A 14,581-nucleotide genomic window follows, 5' to 3' on the forward strand; every position below is an offset into this window, starting at 1 on the left:
GTGCAGAGAAAGGGCCATACTGCAGCCCATGCTTTGGGAGTGCGCTGAAAAAGTTAACGTCACTGCCGCTGTTTCCTTCGCGACACATGTTAGGCAGGGACGAAATCTGAGGCCTATTGCTGCTGCCATTACCGCGCGAGGGTAGGGGCCACCCTCCGCCGCGGCTGTGGTCACTGTTGCCGATCGGTGGCGTAAGCTGGGCTGCCGCTGGGAGGCGGCACTCACAAGCTTGTGAGCTTGTGAGTTGGTTCATTAATTATTACGGCTTGGTGGCGCTAGCCACCGCCCGATCTAAAGGGTACAGCCATATCCATCCATCCATCCATCCATCCATCCATCCATCCATCCATCCATCCATCCATCCATCCATCCATCCATCCATCCAATTATCCATCCATCCATCCATCCATCCATCCATCCACCCATCCATCCATCCATCCATCCATCCATCCATCCATCCATCCATCCATCCATCCATCCATCCATCCATCCATCCATCCATCCATCCATCCATCCATCCAGCTGGCCAACCAGCTTTGGGCCATCCGGCAAGCTGAAGATGCCGCCTGCACTCTAAGGCAAAAGGGTGTTAAAAGGGTGTGTGGTTCGTCCTTTTGGGGACTAATGAAGCTGCCACAACCATTAATTCTTTTAAGAACTAACGGCACCGGGTCCAACAGTTAGTCCCAACAGACGAGCTCAAGGGACTAACATTTAGTCCTCACATTTACATCTTAGTGAGTAACCGTTAGTCCCACAATTCACCCCAAAGGACAAACATTTAGTCCTCACATTTGCACCTTATATGGCAACTGTTAATCGCCACATTTATACCTTACCGGGCAACCGTTAGTCTTCAAGTTCCACTTCGCCAGGCGAACGGTTGATCCACTGAAATAGTTAAATCGGATTAACTTTTTATCCCCAGTTCATACAATTTTTTGGTTAATTTTCCGCCATGCCTAATACCTTTATCGCCTGTTTTCCTGCGCAGTGAACAACAAGTTTCGTAGAAAAGGACAGCAGAAAAAGTTGTGGGCAATCTATTTGTAACTGCTTTTGCAGTCACGGCAACAACGAAAGACAAAAGTGAGACATCGAAATCTTTTATTTTTCTACATACACACGAAGTTTCTAAATTATTTTAAGTGAATTCATAGTGAAGTGTAGAAGTCCAGTCTCGTTGTCAAATCTTGTTCACTTCTTGGGGAGCTCCTTCAACGGAAGCGATAGTTGACAGGCATTGCAGACGCCAGCACACGAAGTCTTCTGCCTGTTGTGTTCCCACGGCTGCACGTACAATAATATAGTAAAGATAGACACACGTGACAGGAGATGAAGACGCACGCATATGACAAGCACGTGCACGTTAATATAAAAACATGCGTGTAATATATGACACATAAATAACTTTACCTTCACATCTCGCACAGTCCTTCTGAAGCTGCTCTGACGAAAGAGATCGATGACAGGCATCGCAGACGCCAGCGCACACAGTCTTCAGCACGGTGTGTGCCCACGGCTGCACAATAAGTATGTAAAATAGTGAGTCACACGTGACAGAGGATGAATACAAATGCTTATGAGAAATACGTGCAAGGTGAAATGAAAACATACGTGAGATATGGCATGCTAATAATTTCATCGTGATGTCACACACACATCGTCAAAAACTCATTTCGATCCCCGTAGCGCAACAGTTTAGGAGTGGCGGCCGCCGCCCCAAGTCGGCGAGTCCTAAGCGAGCGACGTCGTTCAGCTCGAGCAAGCGAACGCGAGACCAAACACGGCGCTGCAAGCGGAGTGTCTGCCACCAGCGAACTTCGTACAGGAGAGCAAGCGTACGCTTGGCCGCCACCACGAACAGCACCGAGCTGGTTTGGAGCTAGCGCCGAAGAAGTTGACGGTAATGCGGCCCTTTTCCACAAACTCGAGTGAGTGCAGTGCGCAAACGTGAGTTCTCCGCCTCGGCCAACGGATGGTGCCGAGATGCTTGCGACCGACTGACGGGAAAGCCAACTGTAATGGCAACCAATTTTCAGTGAGTTCTGACGCTAGCGAAAGCCCCGCCAGCCCGTGCTGGTGGACTTACAGCGCGCGACGTACTATAATCAAGCTCGTTACGAGAACCCGCAACGTGTTTTCCACAACTCCTAACAGAGCGACGAGGTCTAAGCCCAATATCGTCAGCCCGAAGCTCATCGCGGCGGCGAAGCCATGCGAGCACTCGATGAGTGAGCGTACGGGAGGCCGACGGCAATGGCGGCCAATTTCGAGGTTGTCGCAAAGCACAGGCGAACTGCAGACGCCCAAGCTGACCTTCGCGGTGCATTTCGTGCATACGATATACAACACGACCAAGCCCGTTGCCAGCAAGCGCGATCCGTATCGCACACGCTACAAGAAGAGTAGAATAAAGAATGATAACCTACTGGCTTAAGAATTCAACGCTGATTTCTGCCCTGAGTTGAACTGACATATATGTTCGATAGGCCTGCTGTCTTTTCGGCCGCCATATTGGCCTTCCCAACTGTGGCTGTCGTGTGTTGGTCATGACAATCTTGAAGCCAGAGATATACAGCGCGGCATGGTGTCGAGACTTGCTCCAGACTTCATGGGTGCAGCGAAACGTAAAAGCAGCAGCCCACGCTCATCCAAGCGTACACACTACCCCACGTCCTAATTCCTAGATCGTCGAATCCAGGAGGCTATGGTCGAGCACTCTGAGCGTGACGCAACGCGAACCGTCGCCAGCAAAATACGGGGAAAGACTGAGCCAGCAGAGGAGGAGAAGGATGGCGAGTCATCTTGGCAACTCTTTGCGCACTGCCTGCCATCCCCGGGCGGTTCATCCCTTTGGAGCGTGTTTGGAAACTAAGTGGTTTGCGCGCGGCACGCTTCCCTTTGTGGTTGCTCCTCAACGGTCTATCTGTTCATCGCGCGCGCTTATTGGGCTCCGTTACTCTTTTTCCGGGTAATTTTGCCTTAGAGTGCGGGTGCAAGGTCTTCGAGCGGTCACCTGAGGTACCACCATCAACGGAGAGTGGGAAGGGACAGGGGTTTATCCCCTCTTCCATCACCTCACATGGTAAAACTGCTGATCTTTAAACAAAGTCTATTCATTCATCCATTCATTCATGACCATTGCTAGCATTTTAACCACTGTCATTTTGCCTAGGCGGAAAACGGCCCAAAACGTATGTAAAAGCCTCAAACGAGTGGACTTACTAGAATAGAACAACGCTCTAGAAAAACAGTACTCATGTTTTATAATAATTACAAAAAAGACTTTTTGAAAAAAAAAACAGTACTCATGCTTCACACTGTTCATCAGACATCTCTTCACGAAGGCTACTAAGTGAGACCGGAGGGCAAAGTGTTACAGCGACTTCACCTTTTATCTCGCATTATCCAGCTTTTCAGAAAGCGCCTGGTTGCTTTTCTTGCAAAAAAAAAACACACACAGATATTTTCATCACAATTTAAAACATAACCATTACGTTTTCATGATGAGTGGCATAACTCAAAAGATACAGTGGCAACCACTCCTACGTTTTAAGCACAATTCAAAAGAGGTCATCAACCAGGGGTTTTTCGTGAAAAGCCTCTCCACAGTTTTCTCAGCAGCTTTCAATGTAGAACGAAGGCCGCGTAAGGGATGATGTAAGCAGCCTTCTTCAAAGCACCTCATCTGAATGAGTGCACTTTCCTGTGCTTTGGGCGCATCTGCTCCAAGGCTACTTGTGAGAGATGCCAGAGGCCCTCTTTGGACGTTGTCACTTATTCAATATTTGACGAAGGTACCACAGATGCTGTACAGTCCTGGTGTGCTCCTTTCTAGTGCGCTTCGTTGCACCGACAAGTAATACCTACATCTGCTACCGTTACCTGCTCAAAGACTCAGAAATGAGAACAGTGCGACTGCGAAAAATATCTATTGCTGCGATATAAAGGAAATGTAAGAAAAATTGGTCACTTGCAAACCCGACCACTTGCATACGTTTGTATTGGTTAATAAGAGAATTTTATATTAAAGCAAAATATCCACTGCTTTTAAGGCAGCGATACAGGTGGCAATTGATCGAATGTCCCTGTGATGCAACTGCAAGTATCGATAGCGTTCTTGTCGGGCGCCTTTCGTCTTGCTGTTATATTTATGGCGGCTCCTCCACACTGGGCACTGAGCTTTCGAGGGGTGCCATGCAATTAGAAAGGAGGGGGGGAATGGGCGCCATGGTTATAAAATATTCGGCTTCAATTGCTGGGAACACGCACGGATGAGTACCGGGTGCGAGGTCTAACTGTCCACGTTAGGTCAAAACTTCTTGTCCATCAATACACGAAGGTAGTGCGTTACGATGCCGTCCTCTCACATTGAACGCCATGGACTCCGCGTTTGCAGTGAGCCTATATTTGTGACGCAAAGCTTTGCACCCCCTGTTAGAAATGCGCGGGATTTTTTTGGAGGTATGTCACGGTCAACAGTAATTGGTTTACGCCCCAATCTAGACTAAATGATGGCATAGAATTGATTCGATTTATGGCGCCTGATTTAAAAGTTCTGCTATAGTAACATGGCCTCACAATATATTTCGCTTGTCTGGTCGCTCTCCAGGGTTAATTTTTTTGGAGGTTAAAACCACCTTTCAGTGTGTGCTTCGATCATTCTCTCAAATTAGGCTGTAAGACAAACGGCTGTCTCTTCAGTCATACTTATATTTTTAATGTTTATGTGCTGTCCTATATTTGAACAGGATAGTTTTGGCGAGCTTGCTTCACAGAAATTCCTCTGTCGGCGTCGCTGTCAGCGTCTAAGGTCGTGAGCGAGAAAATATCATCTTTTTCGTGACAAAAAAATCAAGAAACCTGCTTGTAAATTAAATAACAAAACACATCAGTATGAGTGATAATCGAACTAAGGCTTTCTGTGGGGCAATCACTTGTTACACGACAGAGGCACGCCGCTGGTCGAAACTGATTAGAAAAAAAAACTGTGAATTTCATTTAGTAGAAGTTCTCATTATTATTGTGTCCTGCCAAAAAAACGAGGTTTTATGTTTACACTTTTTTGTTCATGTATTGTAGAAGAAATTTTTTCAGTCTACGCAATATTAAGTTGTAGAAGCGTAGCACGTCAGGCGACTAAACTTGTGAACTGCTTATTGAGTGGGTGTTCAAATTCCCAGCCATTACAGGGCGCTCAGACAAGCGTTAGCGTGTTGCTTTATTTATTTATTTATTTATTTATTTATTTATTTATTTATTTATTTATTTATTTATTTATTTATTTATTTATTTATTTATTTATTATACCTCAAATGCCCCAGTACGGTGTGTTACATGAGGGGTGGGCTGTGGTCAAAATTTCTTTCGATGTGGGTTTTGAACAGAACTGGGCTTGTGTGGTGCACGACGTCGGGTGGAAGATCATTCCGTTCCTTTGCTGCTTGAACAAAGAACGAGTGAAGGAGGGCAGTTGTGTGGGTATGCGCAGGATAAACAGTGTTGCGGTGGCTGGTACGAGAAGAGATTCGATGTGCGGCCTTCATTCTGCATTTTCTGACTGGATGCGTCAGAAAATGAATGAAAGAATTTGTGAAAAAGGGTTAGTCTAGTGGCCTTGCGTCGCAATTCTAGATTCTGAAGTTGGGCTTGGTCTTTCAGATTAGTGACACTTGAGTGATATGATTATTCAGAGTAAGTGAACCTTGCTGCCCTATATTGAATAGATTCCAACATTTTAGATAGATTACAGTGGTGCGGGTCCCAGATGGCACAAGCGTATTCGAGTTTCGGGCGTACTAATGTTAGGTAGGCTAAACGTTTTACAGGAGGAGGGACAAGGCGTAAGTTTTGTCTCAGGTAGCTGAGAACTTTATTTGCTTCGTTACAGATGTTTATTATGTGGGGTGTCCAATTAAGATCGGGAGTTATGTTTATACCTGAATAACTATAGGAGGACAACTTAGAGCCGAAAATAAAGTATGTTGGAGCCACTGGTAATGTTTCCTACGGCGAAAAGGCTCCGTGAAAGGGCACGCGTAAAGGCTTCTTTGCTGATTCGCAAAAGGAACAATTATGGCGCAGTAAGCCCTTCGCAACTGTGCTTGCAGTAGACATTCTACGATAGTTGGAAACGGCCAGTATTGCACGCACAGTCGTTCGTTTCCTCACGGCACAGATGCACTTGCTAGGATCTAAGCTAGGCTGGCAATTTAAGTGATTCGCACAGGGCCCGTTTGCGCGATTGCGGTTTAGTCATGAAGGCGAAGCTCAAGCGTCGTCCGAATTCCGAATTTTGTAATTATTGTGCTTGCAACTGTTGTGTAATTTTGCCACACAAAATACATATTACTCAACGGTGTCACCTCTACCATATCAGCCAATTGCTACCGCATGTAGCAAAATAATAATAATAATAATAATAATAATAATAATAATAATAATAATAATAATAATAATAATAATAATAATAATAATAATAATAATAATAATAATAATAATAATAATAATAATAATAATAATAATAATAATAATAATAATAATAATATTATTATTTTATTTCTATAATTCCACTACAATAATGATTCTTTCGGGTAACGTGCATGGCTAGACAGGAACTTTGCTTACGATCATTCGTCTGCTAGCCCGTCACCGCTGGGCGAAATAGATCGTAGGCCACGTATATAAGGTTCGCAAGCAGTTTCTAACAGCTTTTATGTTAGCCCAAGCAACTCTGTAACCATGTTTACACAGAAAATAAATTATTGAATAAACAACGAACACAGAAGTTGCAAGAAACGAAGTCGTTCACCGCTCTTGCAGCCTGGCACAAAGCTAGTCCGCGTACCTCAATGTAGATAAATCTACTCCTCCTCGCTACGCCTCATACATGAAAAATGCGTTTTCGTACACGGAACTACGCAGTGCCAAAAACAGTTCCGAGAAGTGACATGGGAATACAGCGCACCATTCGCGGTAGCCGCTTGCACGTCGCCCCCGCCGATCACAACACGCGTGCACCGCGTCGCTGGAGCAAGATCGTACTGCAGCGCCACTAGTTCTCGTGACATCCACGCGGCCCGTCTCTCCGGCGGAGCTTTCGAAATGAGTTTATTCCAGTAACGTAGCACGTAGCTTGTTATATACTTATAAATAATGAAGGTGCTCTCGGCTCTCTAGAGAGAGAGAGAAAGAGAGAACTTTGTACCTGTCAGAGAGTATTGCTAAGAGGAGTAAGACACAGCAACCCTTTCGCTGTATACACCAGCCTTAGCTGGACGCATGGCCGCAACTGGCCGCAGCTGGCGCTCCGTGAATGCCTTTTTCGGCCATTTATGCAGCGCTGTGCAGGTATCAATATGGCGAACTTGATGCATCCAAGTAATATGTAAAGGAATATTGGTGAGCTGTGAGCTCGGAATAAGAGAACGTGTTACGTGACGCTGACAGGCACAAAAAGTGTTCCACGCTCGCCATCAAAGTTACTAGCGGCGCTAACACTTTCCGGTTTCAGGGCGCATACATACTCCATGAACTCGACAAGAGGATGACAGCCGCTGTAGCTTCGTTGGTGAAGAATAAGACAATTTATTCGATAGTCACAGGTCTGGCGCCTGCCAGCGGCAACTTATGCCCACTTCTTTTTCTTCACATATGCATTACAATTACATCTAACTGCATTTCCTGTACTTGCTTTATTATTATCGTACATTTATTTTGAACTATTTTGTGTCTATAAATACAAGCCCTTAAATATACAATTATTTCTTAGTTTATAACAACAATTATTATCTGGTAGACTTGATGACTTAAGGAAGTTTGTGAGAGATTATTGATTGCCGCCTCCTCCTGCTATGATCACATGCCCTGAAACGCCAGCAGGCAGCGAGAAAGTGTTATAAACTCTCACTGTCACTCAGTTCTCCATCACTCCCATGTTTTATTGCATATATATAACAGGAAAAGGTCGGTGAGGGTGATGACCACTCCTCAGTTGCCTAAAGCATCAGCTGCTTTATTAAAATGCCACAGGTTAGTTTGGTTTCTATTGATGGCAACATATATTTCATTCCAACGGGTCATCTTCAGATTTACCTGAAATTTGCTGCAAATAACATCTCTGCTAGTTTTCTTAGATCTCTATTTTGTAGTTCTCTTTACTGTATTCATGTTGTAATTTCAAGCACATTGCCATTGTAAGCACCTTGCCATTCAGTCTGACCATTACGTGCTCAAACACAACACCGCTTGGTATCGTTTCAGGGGGGAGGGAGCACTTGTTACTGTTGCAGTGACAACAAACGAAAGGTAACCAATGAGCCCGGGTGTTCTTTTAAGTAAGAGATCAAACAGACAATATTTCAAAGATACACATCTATTGAATTCTTTTATGGAGTCTGGTAGTTTCACTTGCAAGATTACGACAAAAGCATTGGGGTTCTTCGAACATTTTATATACACACGTCACAAAAGAGAATCGTTTTTTCACGTTCCGGTCATGGCATAAGTCTTCGTCAGAATTGTGACAAATCTATCTGACAAAAGTCGGTCCCACAGTTGAAACGCCAAAAAAAAAATTACTTTTTTGATAGGTGTCTTGTTTTTACTCAGGTATATATTATAAAAGAGTTTGTCAACAAAAATCAACTGCCTGATTTCAGGGACATCAGTCACATGTGACGCGCTCACCCTGCTCTTGTCCTATAGTCTTCTCCAGTCTACTCGCATACAGTGTAAGTGTCTGCGTATGTGTATTTGTGTGTCTGTGCTTGTGTGCGTGTGCGTATTCACGCCTTTAAACCTTCGGATAGTGAAAGTTACATAAGTTGCAATCAACCCCCTGTATAAATGTAAGCTAGCTGTTCATTTGCCGAGCTAGTCTTCCGCGTTCCTAAAAAGAAGACGCTATGCTGTTGCATCTACCAATTTTCTATGAAGAAAGCGGGTAACATATGCGCATGTCATGTTTCTTTTTCTCATTAGCGATGACATACATATTAACCTTACACATAATTGCCGCGTAACTATATTTGCGAAGATAATTGCGCATAATAACTTGACCTAATTACATACAATGACCTGCCCCGCCGCGGGGGTCTAGTGCTAAGGTACTCGGCTGCTGACTCGTAGGTCACAGGATCAAATCCCGGCTGTGGCGGCTGCATTCTCGATGAAGGCCAAAATGGTGTATGCCCATGTGCTCAGATTGGGGTGCACGTTAAAGAAGCCCCAGTGGTCGAAATTTCCGGCCACATCTACTGCAGCGTCTCTCAGAATTATAAGGTGGTTTTAGGACGTTAAACCTCATGTATCATATAACACATAATGACCTGACTTAGAATATTACAATACACAGGCCCAGCGCAGCGCTGCTTTTTGTTTCGGTTCAGTGCTAGGCCGCTGCGACCTTGTCATTTTCCTATAAAGATGACGGTTCAAATTCAACTTCTTTCAACCCACTAATACCTGTATTTTTGCAACACAGTTTTCTTAATAATGGCGCCATAGAGTCTCACCAACCTATCTGTCATTCCTGCTGTTGGCATAGATTTACTTTCGTTCTTACGCAGTTCCTTCAAACGGATATTCCCATTCACCTGCAGAAGGTGTGGCGAAATGGCTCGATGGATTCTGTGTGCGAGCGCGTCGAGACAGTAATAATGGCCAAACCACTAGGAGGATCTGAGCGCACTTTAGAGTGTTACCTGGAGATGGAAGTATTGTGCGTATAATTTTCTTTCTTTTCTTTTCCTTGCTCTAAATAAAGAAATACAGCGTACTCCATGCCCTGGAAATCTTTGCAAATACCGCTACTGGTAAGCAAGCGCCACAACATAACTCTCGTAGAGTTATTTCGTCTTCTCCATGGTCTTCCTTTCATTAGTTTTATGGTTTTACCAATTTTGACAGTCTTTCTGTTTATTTTTTGCAGCTCTCTATAATCATCTTTCTTTCCTTTCTTCTCCAGGCCTTAACAATATCACTAATCACGCTTGCTTTAATTTCGCTCTCCTTGATACACTGTTGCTCACATAGATATGATGTTGTTTTCAGTCTAACCTACCGATACTTCTTTGCTTCCTCCTCATGTTTCCATCAGTCTTGCTACACATCAGTCTGTGTTTCCCGTAATCTCGTCATACTGTGAAGTACATGTATATAGTATGCTCTCTTTATTTCGTTCTCACTCTTACATTAGTCTTTTACCATCACACGTACCTCTTCTCTAACGCGAAAATGAAATGTGCTATACAAGGCTGTGCTATGCTTGACCATCTTCCAATCTCTATTTTCTTGCTCCTAACATTCAAAGCTCATCTCATAACCTTGATCATCACCCCCATTTTTTTATACTATTCATGATTATGTTATGCTAGGAGCTACTTCGCACATACGGACTGTCTGCGGCACAACTAGGCCATACGGTGCTATACTATGATTTGAAGTATCCCGTTAATGTTGTTCAACATCACATAACTCTCCCTCACCCTCACGTTTTATTGTCGTTCTTTTGCATTCCACACAATGCATGGCTCAGTAATGCAAGGTGCTCCTTGGCGCATATCCGCTTTTTGTGGCATACACGAGCCTACTTATCCGCAAGCGTCAATGACAATATTTCAAGCTTAACAGCTTCACTGTTTTAAGTAAAAATGCTTGCCCCAATCAAGCTAAAAGCCTTAAATCTCTCAATAAACGTAAAAGTTCATCGGCGTCTCGAGTCAGTGTCATCATGAGTAATGCAAGAAATAATCAAGGCGTGATGATGTCTCAGATCTTGAAATTTGTTAACACCATCTTGGCGCCACTGTTAAGTTTGTGTCAGAAAATATCATGACAGGGCACGCTACTACGTCGACACATGACAGCATTGCTTGGTTGAAAGTGGGTAATTCATAAAGACAGCCTACAATAAGTAAAGGTGGCTCCAATCTTGCCGAACCTCCACAGGCGCGGGAATCTTTCGGTGGCAGGAAAACCTGCATCAATACGTCGACTAACAAGAAAAACAAATAGGATGGTTTTTGGCCCCAAGAGGTCTTAGGCGAATTCCAAAAGGAAGCTGCCAAGTGCTCACAACAAAATTTATTTCGCATTAGCATCAGAATATTTAAAGTGAAGAGGTCTGGGTAGCTTTTTTCTAGCATATCAGTTTCCTACAGGTTGCCTCCGGAAACACTTTGACAACGTTACGCTGAAGAACACGCTAAAAATGCACGCTGATCTAAGTTTTCTTTCTTTGTCATGGTTTACAATATTAGGGGTGGCATCCAGGTAACGCTGTCCAGAAACGAGAACGATTGATGCCTTAAACCTTACTGTTATTGTAGTCAACATGAAAAACAGTCAGCACTGCACCTTGTACTCTGGTTCGTGACACCAAAGGTGTTTTATAGGATTACAGGTAGCTTCGACGTAAAAGACGCATGGTAGGTGATTGACCAATAACACACTCGATGAGTATAGGGTCGTGTTTATAAGCCCTGCTTTCTTAAACGCGTAACCTGCTCCCTGCAAATACTAGCCGAACTTGCAACTGACACTATTTTGAGGGTGCTAGTGTTGCATATTTGCTCCACATCGAATTTCAATATCATCTTCAAAAACAACCCACTCAGTTACTATCACACTGAAAAGACACTATGTAGTGCTGCCCATCACCTGGATGGAAGCACCCTCCATGCACGTTGACCAGATACTAGGACAATGGCACTGCTGGTCATATTCCCGAATGCAAGCTAAATGCTGCAGCAAATTTCTAAATGGACGCTGTAGTAAAAAATAACTTAGCCTAAAGCGATAAACTACGTTGCGAAAACTCAAGGTTAATTTCGTCACCATAGGTGAATTAGAAGCTGTGCTAGTTAACGCCATCAGTCTCACTTTGAAAAGTCTGCTGAAGAGTTCAAAATTCATGGCACAGGTTCCAAATTGTTTGAATATATTTGCTACATTAGTTAAATACATTTTCTGAAACTTTTCTGAAAGCCACCTTTATTTATAGTGTTCAGTTCTTGCTGCCTTGGTTTTGGTGATTGGCAATGGAATACGTTGACATCAACGCCATCAAAATTTATTAAGTAAGAGGAACCGGTGTGGATGCGAGTAGTACGGCAGCTTCTCGATAGATGTGCAGCAACTCTCGCATTCGCGATCCTGGTCGACTTCGCAGCCATGCAAGCGGGGGCGCCCGTAAGGTGCTGGTCTAGCCTAGCCGGTGAATGTGTAGTAGACTACGTTGCAACAGGAGCAGGGTGAGTGGCCACACAACCGCCTCTGTAATGGTTGCTGTGAACTGAGAGAACTGCGTCAGGCTGAGGACACAACGAATAAAACCCCTAGCAGCAGTTTGGCGCTCCAGAATTCGCGGTAGGAGTGGCTCTACAAAGAATGGGTTTAGCAGCCTCTAAGTGTCTGCTGCTGCGTGAAGACGAAGAGCCCAGAATGGTGAGCAGCCACAGCGACTGAATAAAATGCCCCTCGCCACCATCTCACTTCTCCTCAGCATGCCTCTGTACTCAATAACGGTGTGAGCTCCGGTCAGCCGATAATCGGTGCGAAGCCCGAGATAGGTCAGCGCAGCTTGCCACGGTAGAGTGATGCCCTCGATGGTCAGTTGGGCCACCCGGCTGTGCATTCTCGTGTGGTGTACAAAAGAACCACCATCTCTTTGACTGGAGAAACAAAACAAATCTACAGATGCGATGTGGCCGAACGGAGCGTTAGGTGAACTCTGTGCGTACGACCAAACAGCTCGAAGATTCCTGGCAGAGCCGGAATCTTACAAGAGGATGTCATCAAGCTCTGGCGCTCTGCCACTCGACATTATTCACTCCCTGAATGTCCGTGATTTTTAATGTGATAGTAGTTATATGGACAGTATTGGCTGATTTTTTCTATCGCCGCCGCTGCCGTCGTCATTCATGTGAAAGGATGCACTTTCTTTCTCTTTCTGTGGAGCGAACATGACCTTTCCCGTCGGGGTTGTCTGCTCACGCGCTTATCTCGTGAGCGAACAAGAGAGTGGGGCGCTTACTGTTGCCGCACCACCGCGGCAACGACAAGGGCGCCTCTTGTCCCCACAGGAGGCGGGAGCTTCTATGGCCTACGCTATCAACACGAAACAAAATATCACAGCATTTCTACAGACTGAATGATGATGAGTGAGGCGAAGCGTACGGCAGTCTATCCGCGCTTCCATCCGTTCGTTCGTTCTTGCTCCCGACCGTCCGTGCATCCGTCCATCCGTCCGTGCTGCCGTCCGTGCGTCTGTTTTTGCGTCCATCCGTCAGTCAGCGGCTTCACCTGTCCGTGCGTTCGCCTGTGCGTTTGTTCATCCATCCCTGCGTCCATGTGTTTGTCCGGCTTTGCACCCGCGCGTCCATCCGTGCGTCCTTCCGTCCATCTGGTGTACCCTCCAAGTACCGCCATCTCGCATCTTTACGTAATATGTTGTTCATGTAGAAATACCGCCATGCAGCGGACATTCGAAGGACTAAACGAGAGCTGGCTACCTACTACTACTACTACTACTACTACTACTACTACTACTACTACTACTACTACTACTACTACTATTATACACATCGCGGACGCACGACCCACGGCATAAAGAGCTTCACCCCTAAAACGGTGTTAAATCAGTACCTAGAGCAGCCGTCCACATATAGATGCTCTACACATAACGAACTGCCACCAGGGATGACACACAACGTATTGCCTTTAGTGCCAGCATGCGCTGGCCTTGGAAGGCGCTTCTCATTAACGCATTCACTACGCACGAGCCTGGTTGTGGTCATCTGCTGTGGCCACGCCGCAGAAAACTTGGTTACTTAACAAGCGCATGTTTACTAGAAATATTATTGCTCCTAGAAATGATAGCCTTGCTTCGTAAAACATTCGAATACGTTCTATCGCATTCATTGCTTCGCCCTTTTTTCGAACCATGACTTTTCTCTTCGCCTCACCTGTGGCGTTACGGCCTTTTTGCTGGCTGTGATATGGTATCTAAAGAAGGTGGATGGTGGGATACGAAACAAACTGTTCTAGCACAAGCAGGAGCCAGACGTGCAACATTTTACTGAAACGGGAGACAAAAAGAGTCTGTACTGAATAAAACGAAAATTAGGTAGTGCTGGCACGTGGTAGCTAACTGACAAAAATAGAGACAGGGTATACGCAGCACGGAACTATTTTCCAATGTATAGTTTCTACAGTAATTTGTGGTTTGAAAAATTCGCAGATCCCACGTACAGTGGGAATTGATATATGCAAAGCACAAATGAGAACGGTTGATATGTTACTTTAAAATCAACACAATGTTATGAGGTGCAGGTAAATAAGGCCCTACATGACTCCCGTGTGACGATTATCATACTTGGATGTCTCGTTTACCTTGGTGTTCTATTACCGTCTGGTGATACGAAATTTAGTATATGTGGAGCTAGTGAAACCGCCACGACCACAGCGTGGAATGTTTTCATGTTCTTAGATGACTCTTGTGTCAGGATTATCCTGTTTGCAACAGTCACATACTTTCATCATTCAATGACGTCACGTAGCACCAAATTTCGTATAT

General features: G+C 44.8%; 1 protein-coding gene across 1 annotated transcript in view; it reads right to left on the reverse strand.

The window, feature by feature from the left end:
- Positions 1-1,484: 1,484 nt before the first annotated feature.
- Positions 1,485-14,581, reverse strand: part of LOC119169089 (sulfotransferase 2B1) — a 177,071-nt gene continuing 163,974 nt past the window's right edge. The window contains exon 5 of the mRNA XM_075890834.1: positions 1,485-1,522. Within this exon, the coding sequence (XP_075746949.1) occupies positions 1,501-1,522 (22 nt within the window). The 3' untranslated portion in view covers positions 1,485-1,500. The remainder of the gene's footprint in view (positions 1,523-14,581) is intronic.

This window comes from Rhipicephalus microplus, chromosome 3, assembly GCF_043290135.1.
Source record: "Rhipicephalus microplus isolate Deutch F79 chromosome 3, USDA_Rmic, whole genome shotgun sequence".
NCBI lineage: Eukaryota > Metazoa > Arthropoda > Arachnida > Ixodida > Ixodidae > Rhipicephalus > Rhipicephalus microplus.